This window comes from Penicillium verhagenii, assembly GCF_028828195.1.
Source record: "Penicillium verhagenii strain IBT 33310 chromosome Unknown utg000008l_segment0_segment0, whole genome shotgun sequence".
NCBI classification, from domain to species: Eukaryota; Fungi; Ascomycota; class Eurotiomycetes; order Eurotiales; family Aspergillaceae; genus Penicillium; species Penicillium verhagenii.
The window spans coordinates 1,878,237-1,899,809 of NW_026643172.1; the positions used below are offsets into that span (position 1 = coordinate 1,878,237).

General features: G+C 48.3%; 6 protein-coding genes across 6 annotated transcripts; 3 read left to right on the forward strand and 3 right to left on the reverse strand.

Annotated features, from left to right (window-relative positions):
- Positions 1-3,982: 3,982 nt before the first annotated feature.
- Positions 3,983-5,522, forward strand: N7466_008693 (glycoside hydrolase family 18 protein; the record flags this gene model as incomplete). Its single annotated transcript, XM_057168082.1, has 6 exons — positions 3,983-4,012; positions 4,116-4,216; positions 4,292-4,545; positions 4,603-4,632; positions 4,693-4,742; positions 4,806-5,522. 6 exons carry the CDS (start codon positions 3,983-3,985, stop codon positions 5,520-5,522), a joined length of 1,182 nt encoding a protein of 393 aa, XP_057018713.1.
- Positions 5,523-7,518: 1,996 nt separating this feature from the next.
- On the forward strand, positions 7,519-9,736 carry ace2 (putative C2H2 transcription factor (Swi5); the record flags this gene model as incomplete). Its single annotated transcript, XM_057168083.1, has 2 exons — positions 7,519-8,176; positions 8,238-9,736. The coding sequence occupies 2 exons, from the start codon at positions 7,519-7,521 to the stop codon at positions 9,734-9,736; spliced, it is 2,157 nt and encodes a 718-aa protein (XP_057018714.1).
- Positions 9,737-10,774: 1,038 nt separating this feature from the next.
- On the reverse strand, positions 10,775-12,375 carry N7466_008695 (T2 family ribonuclease; the record flags this gene model as incomplete). Its single annotated transcript, XM_057168084.1, has 6 exons — positions 10,775-10,912; positions 10,976-11,073; positions 11,145-11,384; positions 11,452-11,644; positions 11,719-12,013; positions 12,104-12,375. The coding sequence occupies 6 exons, from the start codon at positions 12,373-12,375 to the stop codon at positions 10,775-10,777; spliced, it is 1,236 nt and encodes a 411-aa protein (XP_057018715.1).
- Positions 12,376-12,689: 314 nt separating this feature from the next.
- On the reverse strand, positions 12,690-14,055 carry N7466_008696 (RMD1 family protein; the record flags this gene model as incomplete). The annotated part of the gene is made up of 2 exons (XM_057168085.1): positions 12,690-13,670; positions 13,723-14,055. The coding sequence occupies 2 exons, from the start codon at positions 14,053-14,055 to the stop codon at positions 12,690-12,692; spliced, it is 1,314 nt and encodes a 437-aa protein (XP_057018716.1).
- Positions 14,056-14,253: 198 nt separating this feature from the next.
- N7466_008697 (uncharacterized protein) lies at positions 14,254-18,264 on the forward strand (the record flags this gene model as incomplete). Its single annotated transcript, XM_057168086.1, has 4 exons — positions 14,254-14,562; positions 14,616-14,642; positions 14,700-15,664; positions 15,720-18,264. The coding sequence occupies 4 exons, from the start codon at positions 14,254-14,256 to the stop codon at positions 18,262-18,264; spliced, it is 3,846 nt and encodes a 1,281-aa protein (XP_057018717.1).
- An 844-nt stretch (positions 18,265-19,108) lies between these two features.
- N7466_008698 (uncharacterized protein) lies at positions 19,109-20,465 on the reverse strand (the record flags this gene model as incomplete). Its single annotated transcript, XM_057168087.1, has 4 exons — positions 19,109-20,073; positions 20,131-20,172; positions 20,229-20,285; positions 20,387-20,465. The coding sequence occupies 4 exons, from the start codon at positions 20,463-20,465 to the stop codon at positions 19,109-19,111; spliced, it is 1,143 nt and encodes a 380-aa protein (XP_057018718.1).
- Between the last annotated feature and the right edge of the window lie 1,108 nt (positions 20,466-21,573).

A 21,573-nucleotide genomic window follows, 5' to 3' on the forward strand; every position in this document is an offset into this window, starting at 1 on the left:
TTATGATGACGCATCGAGTGTCAGCCATCGGGTCTGAGGGGAGACCAACTAATTCTCTAGACTGAGAAGTGTTTCTATTAGGGGCCCATCCATGGATGGGTATGAAAGATATGCGTGATTGCTTTCTGGTTTTTCTTTTCTGATTTTTTTTTCCTTTGTCTTTTTTCTTTTTCTTTTTCTTTTTCTTTCTCTCCGGCGGATACAGCGCGGGTCGCTGTGCTCTAGCTGGGATTTACGGCACAAAACAAAAGTGACACATACCAAAAAAAGGAGAGATTGGGTAGATCGATGTTTCTTGAGCATGGCGAAGATATCCCCTCTTGTTTTTTGAGTTTTTATAAATTTGCTATCTTTTTTTTTGAGAACGTGACTATTTGATATGGTTTATGTGATGGTTGGTTTCATTGTTCATTTACGGGCGTTCATCCAAATGTTACCTTTGAAATTTAGGCTTCAATGCATATATTAGGAATAAACGAGAATATTGCATCGGAAATCCCCCCAGCTAATGGCCAACAATGAACAAGTCTAATTTTTCTAAGCTTGGAAACATCCCCAATCTTAATTTCACGAAATATCATACACTGCTAACCTCTGCAACAGCCCAACGGAGACGCCGACACCGAAAACTCCAATTCTTCATAAAAATAAACAAAGTGGAAACATCCGTGGAACTGACTAACTATTGTAACATGCAGAGAATGGAAACCCCCACTATGGAGCCATGTAGATTCTTCAACTCCATCGGGGACTCAGGCATCATCAGCCCGTTATTCCAGTCTCCACAGTTACGAGCTAGACCCGTCGGACTACAGCACCAAGTGCCTACTAGTACCAGTAATAGGGCATAGGGATTGATACGTGTCCACAAACACTGAATTCACAAACTCACAGCTCTAAAACACAAAATAAATTGAAATTGAAACTTTAGGAATTTCCAGTGCATCCTACAGATCTACTAAGTATCAAAGGTTCGGAGACGCCTGCAAGTTCACCCCCACTGAAAGCTAGGGGCCCCCATATGTATCCACCACGGCACCTGTAACCCTTGTCTGGGCGATACGATTGGGCATTGGGTTGCCCGCACAGGCGGGGGTTCGGACACCTGGGCCGCGAGGCAGACAATGCCAGCTGAGAAATCTGCACTAGCCTTGGAAGGTCTGTGACGTGATGAAACATGGCACTAACGGATCGAACGGATAAAGAATTCATGGAAGGTGCTGATGGAAGGTGTCAAGCGGCTCCCGCGGTGGATCAGGGACCAGCCACGTTTTCAAGCTGATACTTGGTAACGTTGGTTACGTGGGCGCTTCGCATGACTCAGTATGGATAGGTGTATAATCAGTACGTAGCTCTGTATAACTATGGAGCAATGGCTGTGCATGCTACAATAATACTACTGTATTCGGTATTTCCGTGCGAGGTATCTAGAATGTGAGTTTATGGCTATAGACGCCATCAATGCAGTTTCCTTGGATGTAATTAATAGCTAATTGATCTTCTTATGACTATTGCCGCTGATACTTGTCCTGTTAGTATACAAACAAATCGTTGAGTCAAATTAAGTTGAGTGTTGGGGTAAGTACTATGGAACCATCTGCACGAATAAGCACATGGGCAATATGTACAGATCTAGAAGTAGAAAAAGCAGAAAAGATCCATAGTGGCGGATATAGAATCATTCCGAACCGTTTTGGCGCTCTCGCTCCCCTATGTACGTTGCTAGTATGACTGGTGCGTTCATGATAAAAAATGGACAAAAATTGGATGGGATCTGAGTGGATCCGAGGCTAAGGCGTTAGTCTGGCGAGGGCTATGCCAATCGGTGGTCAGATCGGGCGCGTGTCGGCTGAGGTTCAGCTGGTGTTGGTTTTTTGGAAAAAAAAAAAAATCTGCATCTGCATCTGCATTGTGTTAATTTTACAAGAAAATTCCGGTTCTTCTTTTCATACTCTTCTAAAATAAAATAAAAATGTTCATTAATCTTAATATACTAGTAACCTTCTTTGTACCAAGTCGATACTGACGGAACTGGATTGAACTAGTCTTGGTTTCAGCTGCCTGAGGTCTTCAAATGTTCCCTGCAAGATCGGCCCATCGGATAGTGGGGGGCTTTTGGTATTTTATTTTTCCTGAGTATGGACTGTTGCTCTGTTTTCGCTTTACTCTATCCGGGTCGTGCTCTGGTGCCATGTGTGCCCGGGTATCTGCATGACTCGTGTTTTTCCAATTTTGGGATCCTTTCTCCATAGCATCTGACTTTATGTGTTTCCATTCAATCGAAATGTCAATATCGATTGCTCCCGACATCATATGTGCAATGAGTCAACTCGTACTAGTACAGTTGACGGGTTGATGTACCAAACATTTGAAAGGTTGATATAGTTATATATTTGTTCAGGCATGTTTACACATCGAACATTGGATAAAGCCTCTACTATGTAAGTCCAACATACACAGAACAGTGATAGAGGTAGTCCACATGTGCACAGATATCGAATAAACGCCTCACATGTGCAAGGTTCAAACGAGGCCCTCGGGGCTCGCAAATTGAAGAATAGCTCTAGGACAATCCATTGTGTGGCCCAAGCTTTTGAATGTTTTTGACATGGATGCACAGGGGTACGTCGGGAATTAAAGATCAGTATGTTATAGGTCACAAATAGGCTTACAAATCTCAACAAGGTCCCTTGGGACAGCGGTTACTCCGTTCGGTTTTGATCCGAAAGATCGCCGGTTCGACCCCGGCAGGGACCTTCTCTTTTTGCATTTTCTTTTCCCCCCCCCCTCTTCTCCACCCATGTCACTTTTTTGTTTTATTTCCTCAAGGTCGTTTCCTTTTCTGCATTTTTCTGTTGTCAACTCATTATTAGATCCTTAATCTTCCCCTTAAAAAGAGAAACCCAGGCAATTCGAATGTTATATAACCTGCCTGAACCTTGGAACCTTTAAGAAACAAGATAAATAGATGGCCTACTATCTGTAACTTAATACGACCTAGAGAGCACTTAATGTATGCACCTTGCTCCTTATTTCCACCCCCTTGACCTATTGCTCAGGCGAATAACCCAGTTTGGCAGCATCTTGTTCCAAACCACTCTACAGGGACCCTGAAATGCTTCATATGTATTAGCACTTACTAGTGGGCACCCCGGAATTTTCATCGTTTTTGTGTAACTTCAAACCAAATCACCCTTCACACCTAAATAAACAAAGCTCCCATGACTGCGACATATGTCCTTATCTCCGGGTCTATCTTACTGGATCTAGAAAGAGAGTTATCGGTCAACACCATCTGGCTTCGTTTTTTATCCCTGCCATGGGTCAGGAAGGATCCGTAGATGACCTGTTTATCAAGTGCAGAATGAGGCATATGTTGAGAAGATCCAGTCAAGTCAATAGTTGAAAATATTGGATAGCAGCATGACTGCATGTGGTGCCTCAGGTTTCACAGATGCCATGATGGATTGAAGTCATGATGCATAGATGCATAGTTCTCGATTGTGCAATGGAATCAGTATAAAAAGGGACTTGATTTCTACTCCAAGATGTTTTTTTTAACTTGCAGCTCGAGGCCCATTCTATATTTCTTGATAAACGGTGCACAGCCTTTGGTGAAACTTGGAAAGTTCAAATCGTTACATATTCAGCCACAGGTACGGAGTCCCTTTACGCAGCCACATACAAGCACAGCCACAGGACCCTGCTCCATTTGGTGGCGTTGTTATTTATAACCCGCCAGGTACAAGAATCCACTAATAGTTAGGCTGCGACGTTAGGTACCCTGTCCATTCTTTTATCCTGAGAAAAGATCAAGATCGTCTGAAAACAATTGAATTTTTCGTGGTTACTTATTAATCACAGTTCCAAAAGTGTGGCTTTGCGTCATTCCCCCGTTGTATATCTTGCCGCGTTTGTGGTCCTCGTGGCTGCCCTTGTGCAATATTCTCACCTCACTCGTACTACCCCGCCTGCAGCAAACATGAGATCCGTTGCTTACTTTGTCAATTGGGTATGTACACCCATCGAACCGAGGCTTCATTTCTAGGATCCTACATATCCTAGTACCATATGGAGATTGTGCTCTCCATGATCTTGTATCTGACTATTCGCAGGCCATCTATGGTCGCAACCACAACCCGCAGGACCTGCCTGCAGACAAATTGACCCATGTCCTATATGCGTTCGCCAATATCAAGCCGGACTCCGGTGAAGTGTATGTGTACCTCCTATACCATCTTCCACATTCTCCATTCCTGGTGCACTTGATGCTAAATTACTTGTGATATAGATTCATGACCGATAGCTGGTCTGATGTCGAAAAGCACTACCCCAGCGACTCATGGAATGATTCGGGCAACAATGTTTACGGATGCGTCAAGCAACTCTATCTCCTCAAGAAGCAGAACCGCAAGCTGAAGGTCTTACTGTCCATCGGTGGCTGGACTTACTCTTCCAACTTCGCTCAACCTGCCAGCTCTGCTGAAGGACGTAACAAGTTTGCCGAGTCGGCGACCCGACTTGTCCTAGACTTGGGATTCGATGGTATGTTGTGTCGTCAAAGTTAAAAGCAAGACCAAAAACCATTAACCACCACTGCAGGAATCGATATTGATTGGGAATATCCTCAAAGTGAGACCCGCTAGCGCTTGCCATACCTACATGTGCACGAAACTGACGATAAATACCCAGATGATGGCGAAGCCCAAAACATGGTTGACTTACTCCAGGCCTGTCGACAGGTATGTCTCATATTACTTTCAGATGTCCCTTCGATACCATACACCGCTGACACAATAACAAAGCACCTTGACCAAGCCGCGGGTCCAAACCGCAAATTCTACCTGACAATCGCCTGTCCCGCAGGCCCTGCCAACTTCAACCGCCTGAAGTTATCCGATATGGATCGATACCTAGATTTCTATAACCTCATGGCATACGACTATGCCGGCAGTTGGGACACACTCGCCGGCCACCAATCAAACCTCTACCCATCTGGGGACAACCCAGGCTCAACACCATTCTCCACCCAGACTGCAATTGATCACTACGTCAACTCCGGCGTCTCTCGTTCCAAGATGGTACTAGGTATGCCACTGTATGGCCGTGCGTTCACCGACACCGACGGACCGGGCAAGCCATTCAGCGGCGTGGGCGAGGGAAGCTGGGAGAAAGGTGTTTGGGACTATAAATCTTTACCACGACCTGGATCGCAGGAGCTGCTTGTTCAGGGTATCGGGGCCTCGTGGTGCTATGATGCGGGATCGCGCACGATGGTGTCCTACGACGACCCATCGACGAGCAGCCGAAAGGCCGACTATGTGAAGCAGAACCAGCTTGGTGGTGGGATGTGGTGGGAGAGTAGCTCTGACAAGGGTGGGAAAGCCGCGAGTGCTGCGGATGGGAGCTTGATTGGAACGTTTGTCGATGGCCTTGGTGGAACTGGCGCCTTGGAGCAATCGGACAATGTGCTTGACTACCCCGAGAGTAAGTATGACAACCTGAGAAGCGGCATGAACTGAGAGAATCGGATCATTTGAGCCAGTTGGGAGTTTGATTTGCATGTTTGTTTTCAACACCGCAACATATGTGTTATTACCACCCAGAGTATGAATATTATGCGTACGCTTTAACTTGATCTCTACAACATGTCATCAAGATTGGCAGAGCCTAAATTTTTGTAAAATTTGTTTTTATTTGTAGTATTGACACAAAAGTGCCTAACCACTATCTACCGGAAATCATAATTTCATCCTAGCATGGCTCGAAATCAACGTACAAGGCCCGGGCAGACTAAGTCCATTTACTTGGACTCGTCGAAGACGTAGGTCAGGTGGCACTTTCCGCAGTACTGGCGGTTGTGCATGGCAGCCATGAAGACACCGGCACCACACTAGAAAGAAAGAAAGTTAGTCTATGACTCGTTTTGATGAGTGGCAAATCAGTGGAAACATACCTCGGGAGCGGGGCACTCGCGGCGGAGACGCTCAATTTTTCCATCACCGTCAACCTTGTAGTACTTAAGGATGGCGAGCTTGGTCTTCTTGTGCTTGTGCTTGATCTTCTTGGGGGTGGTGTACACCTTCTTCTTGCGCTTCTTACCACCACCACGCAGGCGGAGGACGAGGTGAAGGGTGGACTCCTTCTGGATGTTGTAGTCAGAAAGAGTACGGCCGTCCTCGAGCTGCTTGCCGGCGAAGATCAGACGCTGCTGGTCTGGGGGAATGCCCTCCTTGTCTGTAAAAGCGGGGTGTTAGTTTTTTTCCCCTCTCTTTCTTTTCATCGTAGTTCACGACGATCTTGTCGCATGGATGGTATTGGGAATGCGATTCGTACCCTGGATCTTGGACTTGACATTGTCAATGGTGTCAGAGGACTCAACCTCGAGGGTGATGGTCTTGCCCGTGAGGGTCTTAACGAAGATCTGCATGATGAAGGCCTGCGATGCGGTTAGTTTCAGGCTTCAAGATTTGATTTTGATTGTGGTGTGCGCAGTCAAGGCAGTGGCTTCCAAGCAAGTGTGCGCAAATCGCTACATCTTGATTTGAACACTGAAATCCTTATACTGGCGGGTTCATCAACTTACCTCGACAAGTTGTCTTCCTTAACCTTGACGAAGAGAAGAAATTCAATGTGGGTGGGACTCGGTTGATGATTAAAATCGTTGTGCGATCACATGACTGCTCCACACCCTTTTTTAGGACTAGTGCAGAATAAGGCGGAAGAACACTTTTACCGCCAAGTCTTATCGATAAGGATCACATGATATATTTACGGGAATATTATGGCCTCAGGCGGCAAATGACATCGTTGGGCATCAGCAAGAGCTTTTCCCGGCCCCAGCTGAGCAAGATCTGATCGACTATAAGAGTTGCCTGATCAAGGAACATTCCCATGGCGACGGCGGCAGGGTCAACCCCTTCACTAGGGACAAGAGGTGAAGCCGGTCCTCCTCGCAGCGGAAATACGGGCCCTTGCAGAGAGGAAGTTAGGAAGTTAGAAGTCAGGGTTGGATATAGAATAGAAGACGAAAAAATCATGTATAGATGGGATCTCGGTCGATAATGCCTAAATGAATCTAACAAAAGATGCAGGATCCGCAGGGCGGGGAGTGGGCCCATGCTCGTCACAGTTGGTCACATCTGGTTTCCCAGACTCCCGACACGGCGCGTTGCTATGCCAACCCGGCTTGTTGATGCTGAACCGTGGGCTGGATTGATAGATCTTCAACTCTTCTGGCCCGCTTCAAAGGTCTTTTATTGGGTTCGATTTCTACCTTAACTGTCTCCAGTTTTCTACTTCTTCTTCGTGTGACCTTTTATATCTATCTTCCTGTGGTGGGACGGTGATTGAACTTCATACATAATCAACCCAGGACTCTTATCAACGCTCCATTGCTAGCTTGTTGAGGCTCTAGACCACTTTCTTCTCGTTTTCTTTTTTTTGCGCTTGCATTTTATTAGTGTTCACAGACTAACACCGTGACAGGAACTGTGAAATTCGAGCGGCCGGGCAGCTATGATCTCCCCCTCATCCACATTATCTCACGGTCACCGTCGCCAAATATCAACTCCCGGTTTCGAAGCTACTCGACCCGTGATGGCTAATATGCCACCCCGCCGAACACATCGTCGTGGCCAGACCGTCGACTATGGCTCCTTTGGCCCACAATCCGGTCTCGGTCGACGAAGTGCGACAAACAAGGTCACTCAACTTCGAGACTTTTATAACGAAAAAGCAGGTTTCTCACAGCAAGCAATGTCTACTCAGCAATTGGCACCTTCGCCTCAACATGATCAGCGATTCATCCCATCGGGCCACTGTATGCAACCAGAACAATACCAGACCGCATACATGTGGAACCCGGAAGAGCTGCACGACATGTACACAGCTGGTAGCGCTGCTACATTTACGACTTCAATGGCTCCCGCTCTTGCACGATCTGCAAGTGACAACCCAAACTCCAATCCTGCTTCGAAAAACATAATGCACCGGATTCCAGAGGAGCGTCAACAGCATCCTCAACCCCGTGAGCAGAAGCGTTGGGAGGAGCTATTTCCTCAGCAATTGCAGTCAATGATGCATAAAGATCAAGTTCATGGCTACGACCGAACTATGCATCAGCTCTCTGTTCAACCAGAGACTATTTCCCCCAAGATCAACCCTTACCTTTCCTGTATGATTTAAACCATAAACCAATAACCAAGCTACGCAAAAGATACTGACTATTCTTATAGATACTTCCCCCCTTACTCCCGATGCCACCCCCATGAAGGGTTCTTTTGATTTATCTATGTATACCAATGACCAGACCCCTACTAAGCCCCAGAGTTTTTCTTTCCCCCGCCCAAATGTTACTGTTGAAATGCAAAGAACCCAGTCTCTCCAAGGAGTACCTGGATCACACCATGTCCACCTGACTCAAATGCCATCGCCTGCAACTTCTGTTGCCGACTTCGCCGAGCTAGCTGCTATGCCTTCACCGGGCTCTTGTGGTGTGACGCCATACAAGGCTAGCTCCTCGACAAAAAAGCGCCAACGCTCCGTCTCTTCCGCTTCATCAAGTGATGAGTCTGAGGAAGATATGCAAGCCGAGCCCGTGAACGAAATCGACCTTGATGCCCGAGTGAAAGCATCCGTGAAAGAAAGTTCAGTTTCCAGTGATGAAATCGCCCAATACATTTCCGGCCCCGACCCAAAAGACAACAAGTGGGTTTGCACATTCTCTGGCTGTCACTGTCGCTTCGGTCGCAAAGAGAACATCAAGTCCCATGTTCAGACCCACCTCAATGACCGCCAGTATGTATGCGACCGATGTGGAAAAGACTTCGTCCGTGGACATGACCTCAAGCGCCACCTGAAGACTCATTCCGGAAAGAAGCCTTTCGCCTGTGCTTGTGGTGCTAGCTTTGCCCGTCAAGATGCCCTCACCCGACACCGCCAACGTGATATGTGCGTTGGAGGCTTCACTGGATTTGTCCCGAAGACCACCAAGCGTGGCCGCCCACCGAAGAAGAGCCGTCCCGATATTGAGACCCGTCAGATCAAGTCTACCCGTACCCGTCAACGCGTTGCCGACATTTCCGTCCCCGTTATGCCCATGAAGATTGAGACCAATATGCCCCACGAACAGCCAATGTTTAACTCCCCCAACTATGCCCCGTCTACGTCTATGTCATCTTTTACCCCGCCTACATCCCCCGGTGGTGGCGCTGACCACGAGTCGCCGATCCCGTCAAGTATCCCCATGAACCACCAACAGTTCGAGGACGACATCCTTCCCTTGCCCTTGTCGCCCCCTCAGATGGCCCACAACCGATATGCTCGCGCTATGGAACAATTCGATGCCCACAACTCTGCCTCTTCTCAGGATTGCTTGTATAGTGACCCTGCTCTTTCTCCCTACGATATGTCATCACCGCATACTGCACCAACCTTAGCAGGATCTACCGTGGGCTCAGAGATCGATGTCTTTATCTCTCAGGACCCCACCGAGCGGCTCGAGCGACTACAAGAAGAGTTCAAGAACATGGAGGAGTTTGGATCCATCGATCATCAATCCTATTCCAACCTCCCAAGCAGCTATGCCTACATGGACCCCACAGAATTTGGCCTCGCCTCCGGGATTTACTCCGATGTTCCCGATAAGACCATCTCCAGTTTCAGCGCTCTCGAAATGGACTCCTATCGTGACCAAATCGATTCGCTTTCCAGCGAGTTCTTGGTCGACCCATGAGTCGTCATTCGAGCATATCCATCTGACTTGACTGTACCACCACTACGCGAGTGCCATATCTCGCACGACAATGGCGTTTTCTTCCACCTTTTGAAAAGCATGACATAGACGGCGTGCACCTCTCCTTCTTCCCTTAACGCGCGACACAACTGCAACGATACGAAATGAGACCAGCTTGTATACACTCTCATGACACCACGACAAACCACGGGCGTTCACATACTATATCCTTCCCTTCTTTTTGGCTTGAGCGACTCGGGTCTTTTTTTCACTGGACATGAGTTTTCTTCTTTCTTCATTTCTATTAGCGCACATGACTTATCAGCCTTCGGGGGGCTCTGGGATTAATGGTGTTCTGGCCATTGTTTCCCCTATGTTTCCTGCTTTACCACCTGTTCTTCTCTTTTCTCTTATCATATATTTTTTTGTTGAGTTGTGTACCATTTTTGGGTTGGCTCGATTGAATCTTCATGTCTCATGTTTTGATGTTTTTCGTTTGTCTTTTTTGAACAGATCCCCTTGATATACTTGAGGGATCCATGCCGATGGCATGCATTTTTATTTCTTTGGCGAATTTCCCCTAATTCACCTACCTCTTTTGTGACGTATATCTCATGAGTTTCGGAATTGATCATCTCTAGCTAGCTACTTCCCATCCAATCCTTTCTATCTCGGGAAGTACCTTGAGATCTTTGATGATGGACAGTGTCCTGGCTTCTCCTTCTCCCCTTCGGATTTACTATGTATGATTTATTGTTGTCCATGTATTAGTCTGGGTGTATGATCGTGTCTGAGATCGATACTGTGACATTCTTGAGGTACAGTCACCTTCCAATTTCTATTGATGTCAATATAACGAAAAATAAATTCTACCAACATTTGAACCGATATCAATCCGAGGCTCCTGAGTATGTATGTGTTTCTAGTCGCCGTTATATAAGAATATAATTAAAACATGATGATAACAAGAGAGATGAATGATGACCAAACTACATGGTTCCCTTCATTGGCATGACACACATGGCTTCAGCTTGACTCTTACGCTTTCCACGAGATATCAAGTTCAATGGGGTGCCCTTCCTGGTCGGAGTAGACGGTGCTTTGCGTCCAGCCCGCGGGCGGCTTGTCGGCGTAGAAGACCGTGTTTCCCTCGTACGAGAGCTTGTCGCCTTTGCTCTAAGCAAAGAAGAAAGTTAGAACAATGAGCTCAAGCATCAAATTCAATGGCAGAATTCATACCGTAAAGCGGCTGGGGGTATCAACATGATTACCACAACTGAAGGCACCCTTGTCGAAGGAGCATGGTCCCTTGCTTGATCTCAGAGTGAAGGTATCATCTAGAAAGGCAAAATCAGTACCAACACTATTTATAAAACATGCTACTAAGCAATGCATAATTATCACGAACCTGATTTCTTCTCCGCTCGAAAAGTAGCGCAAGACCCAGACTGATACCATGTTCCATAGCTGATGATGCAGCCGCGTTTCTGATTCTGAGTTGATACCATTAGGTTTCCCCTACCGGCGAATGGAGTTCCTGGGTCCGTCGGCTTCGATCCATGGGTGGTGGTGGTCTTGGATGGATCCTTCTGGGGCCGCTTCAGCGGATAGTGGATACCCCGAGCGGGGCAGTTTGATTTCTGACCATCTGTCTTACAGTTAGATTCGTGATCTTGGCCACTGGTGAGCTTTTTCACCGGACTAATTGAACGTACCAGGATCCGCAGTGATGAATTTTCCACCTTGCAGGCTACCAGCGATGTTGAAATGGTACCAAATTTCGTTGAAGACGCCACGACGACAGTGAACTGTAACTGGTGCACCGTGTCCACGCTCGAGTGCGTTTTCGATATCTTCCAGCGCGTAGGTTTCGCGGTTTGATGGGACAATACCCGCGTCGGCCAAGAACTAGAAAGGAGTCAGGAACGGAGCTTCAACGATGGAGGAATTGTGCATGTATGTGACAGACGGATGGCACAAACCTTGTATGACGGCCTTTGTTGGTAAATCTCCACTGCTTTATCGAAGTAGTCTACTACTTCTTGCTGTGGGAGATAGTCATCGTAGCAATCAGGCTCAAGAGTGCTGACGCAGGTACCGTGTTTGTTCCACTCATGTTGCCACAGGTTAATGTCGTCCCCACGGAAGTCCTTCCAGTATTCGCTCATATATTCGAGTAGGTCGCCACGACCAGAATCAACCAAGATCAGTGAGATGTTGCTGTACTTTCGCTTGGAATCGCAGAATTGGTCGAACCCGCCGTCACAATGATCGGGCCTTTTGAAAGTCAGTCTTTCTAGGTTTCAAATCGACAACTTATGTTCCATCCTGCTATGGCCTTCACAGGCGGGGTCATTGTTCTCTTACCAAAGCCCGTGAATGGTCCAAGAGTCATCGGGACCGACTGCGGGGTCTGCGTCCCAGAACTGGGTTGCTAGCATTTGGCCACCCGGATAGTTGAAGCAACAGGTATCTTGGCCATTGTACTTGGCTTGGCAACTGACTTCCGATCGAGGGCAAGATCGCGAGATCCCCGGGGCCCTTTCATCCGCCGTTGTGGACAGCCAGAACGAGCCTATTGTTTTGAGGATCTTCTGGGGCCCCGGGAACCCCAAGACTTGTTGCGATGAGCCCCACATGATGGGATGAAGTTGAGACGGGAAGAACTTCGACCAGCGAAGCTTGGATAGATAAGTGGATTGTGAAGACAGGGATTTAGTACCTAGACAGGTACCTTGCAGGTCAATCAAATAGAGTTCCAAGCAGCAGCGAAGGTTGGGGTTCTGGGGTTCTTATCGCTGCAGATGACTAAGACGATCATCTGACGTAGTTACATGTGGATCCGATAAGCATCACGAGTCATAAGCTCAAAGGAGAAAGAGTGAAGGGGTATCTTATTTTGTGCTGCTGCTGATATAGTCATTGCATCTATGTTACATTCATACTTTTCATCTCAGATGACCGAAGTCTCTTGTTTGCGTGCCTTTTCTTGTTCCTCTTGCTCGTGTACCCTCTCCTTCCATAGTCGAAGGACCTCAAAGCCAACCTCGACGGCGATAAGAAGAATAATGATCCACTCAAGTCGGAGGCCGTGGGTTTCACTAAGACGCTCGCGTAGTACACTGGCGATCTCCTGAGCATAGTCCATTTTCTCATTCAAGAGTTTGATGCGAATGCCTACATCAAGGGCTCGACCCACTTGTTCATAGTACCCCTCCAACCCGAGCTCATGCCGACTGTCCCAAAAGAGATCAGGAAGAGAGTCGGTAAGCTCAGAGTATAGATTCAATTGTGCGCGTACACTGAGTAGTTGACCGGTCTTGCGGAGAATGAAATCCCGGGTATATGGCAGACGAGAGCCCTTGGATAGAAGAGTGGGGATGGTGCGGGTCGACTCAAAATAGTTCGACAAGAGAGTTTCAAGAACGGCCAATTTCGTACTGCGAGCCAGGCCAGACGAGAAGGCAACTTTGGTCAAGACAGTATCAATGGATTGTTGTTGTGAGATCGGGACTTCGGGGCCGGGACTTCCAGACTTGGTGCCTAGAATAATGGTATCGCCCTTGATGCTGCTATTCTCCCGCCTAGGATCCTCCACGAACTCGAGGTCTTCAGTTTCCAAGTCATCCACATGGGCGCCCTCGGCGGCCGGGAGAAGGGTTCTTGTCGCTAGGAATGAAGTGAATCCTTCGGGCAGGGCCCATGCCACAACTGTGCCGGATGGGAAGACAAAGATGTCGCCTACTTCGTCGGACGAAAGATCTGCTGTTGAAGGATTTCCAACGCGTCTTATTGAATCGATCGGAATCTGTACATGAACAACCTGTGGGTAGAGTCCGGTGTTTAACGGATCCGGCTCGTATCCTTTTTCTTGTAAAATGTCTCGGACTTTGCGTATGTCAAATTGCTCGGCAACGGCGTAGGCGGTTACTATCTGAAAGCCCCCGAGTCAGTTAAATTCTTGAAATTTTTATTTGCGACCTTACCTTGGTTTGGTCAATACCCTGTTCCCTAAGTTGAGCTTTGGAAGCAGATCCCTCTTTTGATCTTTGTGCCTCCACTGCAACACGGCGAAGAGATGTTGGAGCCGCTGGCGATCTCGTTGCACGCCTGCGTTGTTTTTGTGACTCCAAATTTTCAACTCCATCTTCCTTACTGGGCTGTTTTTGCGACAGGTGCGCATTGGAAGAGAAGAAATCTTTCCGGCGAGGGAGCTCCAATGCCGGCGTTGCGTGCAAATATTGCATCTGCGGCTGTCTCCAGAGCCGTAATGGCACTGGCCGCTTGCAGGCCGAGCAGATAGAGGCCCTAGCAAGCATGTTGGTAGCTTGTGAGTAGAAAATAAAAATAACGCGAACCGATGTCATGGTCTGCAGAACACCGAATCCCCTCCGCTTAGTCATGAAGTGGAGCAGCCCGACCCCAGCTCCCAAGCTGCAACAATCCAGGTCCCGTTGCTTGTCGCATCTCGATCTAAACTGGTCTAGGAGCTCCAGGCGCCACAAGGGACTCTCGCCATGGATGCGCCTGGCGAGACAAAGGCGAATGGGGGTGCCGACAAGGGCCTCACAGAGAATGACGCAACTACGCGCAGCCGATCATCCTCCGATACGAATCCCCACGAGCACGATCGACGTCATCAAAGTAGTGAAGATGAATCCGGCGGCAGTGATGATGGAGATGAAGATGAAGATGAAGATGCGGAAGAAACTGAAGACGAAGATGAAGAGCCAAAGCTCAAATACGCATACCTCTCTAAGCATTTAGGCTCGGTTTATCGCAATGGAGACGCGACCAGCACATTCCTCGTTGCAGGAGACAAGATGGTAGATGCTCTTTGCCATTGTACGCTCATTGACTAAGCTAATGTGTGATTTAGATTGTGGGAACACACAACGGTGTCATTGTAAGTCGCATTATTCTCGTCTACCTCGGCTCTCGAGGCAAAGTTAACCTTTACTAGCATGTTCTTTTATTACCCTTTCTGCGATCTCTCCGAGTATACCAGGCCCATTCAGCCAGCGTTACTTCCATATCTATATCTCCATTCCCGCCGCCTTTGCCGAATTCAAAGTTTGATGCACCAGCCAGACAAGCCGCGGACGATTACCGCTCTCCGACACGGGCCTCCACGAGCTCGGGCAGTATACGGGGTCAGCCAAGGCAACACCCACAAGCGACGGTCCCAGATATACCTTCCAATTCATTCTATATTGCTTCGGCGTCGATTGACGGCAACGTGTGCATATCATCGCTAGTGGATCCAAAAGATATCCTCAAACGAAACTTTGGGCGACCTGTTCAGGCAGTCGCCCTCTCGCCGGACTACAAGAATGACAGAACGTTTATTTCCGGCGGCCGTGCAGGTGAATTAATTCTAACAACTGGTGGTCGTGTTGGCGTCAGTTCAAATGCTACTACAATGGGAGGGGCAACCGCGGCGGCATCAAGTTGGCTAGGCTCAATGGGACTGGGCAATAATAGCGGAAAAGATACCATCTTGCATAGTGGCGAAGGTGCTATTAGTACGGTCCGGTGGTCTTTATCTGGCAAATATGTCACCTGGGCCAATGAAGAGGGAATCAAGATCATGCGCTCAAACTTGCACCTAGAATCAACAGAGTCCGAGTTTGCGTGGAAACGGATCAGCCATATAGATCGACCAAATGGGCCGGGGTGGGAAGAAATGGCCAGCGTCTGGAAGGCACGTGCTGAATGGATTGATCAGTCGGCTTTAGACGACCATGATAACCCCGACTCCAAGGATGACACAACGCACCAAAAACCACCGCCTCCGGGACCAGCAGAGAAAGTTGAGAAGCTTGTCGTAGGCTGGGGAGGGACCGTGTGGGTTATTGACGTTTACCCAGACCGGGCGAGCAAGCATTCGAAGGGCGAGAAATATGGCTCTGCAGAGGTCACTACAATGTAAGTTGCAACGTCAAAACGTCCAACTATTCGAGTACTAATTTTCAACTTGCAGCCTGCGAACAGATTGTATGATATCTGGAATTTCCTTGTATACGCCTCGTCTTCTGGTCATCCTGGCATATATTGAGCCGGAAGACGACCAGAAGAGTTCTGGCTCACGGAATCGGCAGAAAGGCCAAGAGCCTGAATTACGACTTATCGATTTGGAAACAAAAGAAGAGCTCAGCGCTGACACACTTTCCGTCAATCGATTTGAAGGCCTGGCTGCATCGGACTATCATCTGAGCGTCTTGCCCCCATGGAAAACCCCCGAAGGGCAGATAGTTCAGCGTGGGGCCCTAGGTACTCTTGGTCACGGCCTATTAGACGCAACGATGTACTCTGCCCGACTGTTCAGCTCCGGTGCTAGCATCCGCAGTACCACCAGCAGTGGTGACAGGGTTTCTGCAAGAGTTCCTCCTTCATTCAGCTCCAGACACTTTCCAGTCGACGAGCTTCCCAAGGAAGCCCAGGACGTTGCAGCCGCTTCAGGCGCAAAGATCTTTGTGCATAGCCCATACGACTGTGTTGTTGCTGTGAAGAGGGATCTTTCTGATCGGCTGGCTTGGCTCGATTCCCGTGGGCAATACGAAGAGGCATGGAAGCTTCTAAATGAACACCCCGAAGCTGCAGGCTCAGCCTCGGTCTTGAAAGAAGCAATTGAAGGGTCCAACAAACCCCAATCAACTCTAGGTGACTTTTTTGCGGACGACCGATCATCGATAATGACCGCTCGGAACCAAATTTCCGCTGCGGACGAGGAAAAAGTTCGGCTTGGTGAATTGTGGGTCGAGCAGCTTATTCGCGAAGCAAAATGGAGCGAAGCTGCTCAAGTCTGTAACAAAGTTTTGCACAGTGCATCTCGGTGGGAACATTGGGCTTGGGAGTTCTTCAAGAATGAGAAAGTGGATGATATTACCCCTTATATTCCCACGGACCTGCGCAACGCGCTATCCACGGAGGTATACGAAGTCATCCTCAGCCACTATGTCTGCCGAGACTTGACTCAATTCAAGGAGTTGATTGAGGGATGGCCGTCTGATTTGTTCGACTCCAACAATGTGGCATTGGCGATCCAAGATCGGCTCAATTCCATTTCAATGCACGAAGATTCTGAGGAATGGAGGATCTTGACGGACTGCCTTGCCAAAATGTTTGTCGTGGGCGGCCACCATCGGGAGGCCCTACATTGCTACATTAAACTACAGGATGCCGATGCTGCCATGTCATTGATTAAAGAACATCACTTGGTCGATGCCGTGGCCGATGATGTTGTGCCGTTCATCATGATTCGTATATCCAAGGCGCAGATCAAATCAGCACCGACATCAGAATTGGAAGAGCTAGCCGCTGAGCCAATTCAATTGCTTGCCAGGGAGGCTTACTCAGGGATTGTCCCCCCAGAAACGGTGGTAAAGCAGCTGAATGCCGCAAATCGTGTTCTGTTCGTCTACATCTATCTCCGAGCTCTATGGCGTGGTGAATTCCTGCCACAGGATACCTCGAAGCCTCCAAGAGGTCGCGGGGCCTACGCCAGAGACGCAGCGAGCAAGCTAGCTGCAGCCGAGGGAAAGGCTTTGATCGATCAATTTGCCGATACAGCCGTGGAAGTATTCGCCGACTATGACCGACCTCTGCTGATGGAGTTCTTGCAAACGAGCATCTCCTACACCTTCGAGACCGCAACCTCAATCTGCGAACAACGTCACTTCACACCGGAATTAATCTACCTCTTGTCCAAGATGGGCCAAACGAAGCGAGCCTTGAACCTCATTCTGTCAGATCTTAAGGACGTATCTCAGGCCATCTCATTCGCCAAGTCGCAAGACGATCCGGATCTTTGGGAAGACCTTCTTGACTACTCAATGGACAAACCAAAGTTCATCCATGGGCTCCTCGTGGAAGCCGGAACATCCATAGATCCCATCAAACTCGTGCGTCGAATCCCCAGCGGTCTAGAGATCGAAGGCCTACGAGACGGCCTCACACGCCTGATCCGCGAGCACGATCTACAGGCGAGTATCAGCCAAGGCGCCGCACGCGTCATGCAGGGCGAAGTCAACCTGGGACTAGACACACTACGCAAGGGACAACGTCGCGGAATCGCATTCAACATAACCGAGGACAATGCAGCGGATGCGAAGCACGCGGATCCATCCTCGATCTCCGCACCGAAGAACCAGAATCCTGAAACCGCATCCCTGTCTACCGTTTCCACGAAGCCCGCTGCATCTAAACGAGGAATATGCGGCGGATGCCAAGCCCCGTTCAGTACGAACGAACGAGAAATCCTCGTCGGCTTTGCTTGTGGCCACGTTTTCCATCTGTCCCACCTGCACGAGGAAGGCTCACAGCAATACTCGAGCACCAGCAGCGTGGTAGATCGTACTCCCCGTCCCTCGTCTCCGTCCGAGGAGCTGTCGTCAACGGCTTCCCGCACCGTGGGCCCCAAGGTGACAACCGCGCGACTGTTGCGAGACAAGATTGGAGACGGATGCCGGATTTGCGCATTAACACGGAAGATCGAATCTCTCGGCAACGAAGGCGAAGAGGTATGAGTTTTTAATTCTTGATTCTTGTATCTTGGCTCTTGCAAGCATGATCATGTCTACCCTACTGATAGCATTCATCCTTTTTGATTTGTTCATACAATACTTGTACCCTGCATCGCGATCCAGGCACTCATGTATATCCACTATGTATTTTCTTTCTGATACCCACGCATCTTCCGGATGGTCCCGTGCATTGTGGGACGTGACTTAGTGTTGGCAGATAATGCATCAACTCGATCTCTGGAATTCAATTTATCGTGTTCATGAAGCCAATAAGATCGTAGCGGGGCTCTTCTGAAATGGTAATAAGGCAACTAAAAATTGAAATCCCCAGGAAATAATACTAAATTATTCAAAGTGTCGGGTATTTTGTATGCAGCCCTGGAGATGTGAGGAGCGAAAACCATTCGATCAATAGTACAAACTTGGCTGTATTCTGATGTCGTCTTCCCAGGTTTCATGCATCACAGCCCTGGAGTGAACGACAGATCTGCACCAACCAGTCTGAACCTAATCATCTGGAGACTACTTGATAACTTGATGTTTGAATGCTACTAAACTACAATGAAAGAAAGTTGGGAAAACAAATAGATTAATAAATCTATCTAACTGGCTACCTTCTCATGTCATAAAGCATAAAACACACTCAAAAACTAGAAAATTACGGCAGCCCATACATCTTGTCTCCCAAGGTCAATTGACCCAAAATAAACAAAAGAGGATCCTTCCTTCAGGGGCGGAAACACACACAAGAATCCGGATCAAAAAAAAAACACAATGAAGAGGTTATGACCGCCCGGCAATGAGCAGGGCTTCGATGCCAACCTCCAAGAAGTAAGCTTGCAGAGTCTCACAGTGCGTTGATGAAAACCATCATCAAGAAACCAGCAGCAATAATGTTGGCCTTGTGGCTCAGACGCTTGGCAGCCTTGGAGTATACCAGGGTCGAGGTAGGAGAGCCGGGAGTAGGAACTCCAGTAGTTGGCTTCTCACCAGTAGGGACACCAGTAGGCTTCGAGGGAACTGTGGTCAGAGTAGTGGGAGCACCTCCGTTGGGAACATTCTGAGTGGAAGGGTGGGTTTCCTCGGTGGGAACGCTGCCGCCGGGAGCACCTCCGTTAGGAACATTCTGAGTGGAAGTGTGGGCTTCCTCAGTGGGAACGCTGCCGCCGGGAGCACCTCCGCTGGGAACATTCTGAGTGGAAGTGTGGGCTTCCTCAGTGGGAATGCTGCCGCCGGGAGCACCTCCGGTAGGAACGATCTCAGTAGAAGTAGTGGCTTCGCCGGTGGGAACAGTCTCGGTGGAAGTAGTGGCTTCGCCGGTGGGAACGGTCTGGGTGAGAGTTGTGAGAGAGCATTCAGATTGAGTGCAAGTCTTGGTAATCACAACAATGATTCCGCCGGTGGAGGGAGTCTGAGTAAGGTTGAGCGAGATGTAGGGGGTTTGAAGTCCTGGGGTTGTAACAGCCACCTGGCTAGGCGAAGAGCAGGGCAGGGTGGTGAACTCGGTCTTAGTGTTTGTGGAAGGGGTGGCCACTGGAGTCTGCTCAGGAGTGCTCAGGGTGCTCGAGATGCTGGACTCGGTCGAGAACACAGGAGTCTTGGAAGGAGTAGTCTCCGAAATGGTGCTCGAGGTGCTAGACTCGGTCGAGGACACAGGAGTCTGGGAGGGAGTAGTCTCCGAAATGGTGCTTGAGGTGCTCGACTCAGTGGATTTGTCCACAATGAGGGAAGTACGAGTACCAGGGCAGTTGGTGACGCTCGAGGCGCACTCGATCTCGGTAGTCACAGAAGTAACATAAGCAGTCGACATTTCTGATAAAGGTCAGCGGGGAGAACAATGTGAGAAGCCTATACTTGAATGAAACTCACCACGAGCCAGCAGCTGATTAGCAAGAGCGGGGACATGGTCAACTGTGATATTGTGTTAGCGGATGGAGCTCCCCCGCCAGTGAGGTGAAATAACTTACGACCACGGAGGTTGAAACGGCCACGAACAGCGTGGGCCTCCTCGAAGGGGTCATTGTCTGTGAATTGATAAGTATGCGAGGTTTGATGATTTGAAGACGCGTGGTGTTGGACGTGATGTGGGAGGGAGTGCAACTGGAGTGCAAATGGAGTGACTTACTGAGGGCTAGAACCTGTCCAAGAAACCCGAAGGTTCCAAAGAAAAGGAACAACACACGAAGAAGGTGAGTGAAAATCATCTTGATAAAAATCTTGATGATTTTGAGGAGCTTGGCAAAAGACGAGTTGAGTGTTGATGAAACGACCGATGAAAGCGAGTGTGGGGGAGCGAGAGATGTGTGGGATCACGAAACGAAGAGAAGAGGGCATGGGAAGAAGAAAGAAAGGAAGAGGAAGAGGAAAGGAGAAGAGAAAAGATTTGAGGCCACGGGACTGGAGCTTTGGAAGGTGTGAGCGATAAATTTAGCAGGTGCGATTTCTCCTGAATTCAGAAGGTACGACCCTAAAGTATAGGATCACGCTGCTTGTGCGAAGTACCATGTGAAAGACACAAAAGACTGCGCGACGACTTGCTAAAAATAGCTCCAAAGACAGGCCCTCTGTGCGAGCACACTAAAAAGATTATTATGTGTGATATTGGAATCATACAGATCAGAGGTATGATTCAATAATTCATGAAGCTATCTAGGTGGTTATCAAAACATGCTACTAGTATGGACATTGGCAACCTTTACCTAGTAGGTGACCTTGGAAACTCAGTGCACGGACTCAAGTCTAATTGATTTTAGCATCTACTAGTACTCATGAACCCTTGAACATGTGGCAAGTGTTAGAGCCTCAAAGTCAAGGAAAAACTTGGAATCATTATTGATTTTATAGATTGAAGTACAGTGGCATTTCATTGGCCGAGGACTCAGCCCTATATGCACCTGGCTATGCATCCAGATGTCCGGGACTACTTGACAAACTTATGTAATGCATGAACGTGTGCCTTTCAAATGCTTTATTTTCTTCCTATTTTCTTCCTATTTTTTTCCCATTTAAATGGGGAGTCTTGTACAAAGCACTAGTCATGTAATCTGATACCTAGTTATTTGAATATGAATCGAGTTTGCAAATGACCAAACTCACTTGATATATTCCTAGCTGGAATATTACACTATTCATTCTGTACAATTTGACCAAAAGACCAAAGTAAACATAAGGTGAAAGTAAAAGCCGCCAAAATCAATGAAAATAAGAGCAGACCCGGTAAGTGAAAGGACAAGATGTACACGACGCGCTAGATGTCATGTCCCAACAACACTAGGAAATATAGCCTAGCTTCGAGAGAAAAATGGTTGAAAA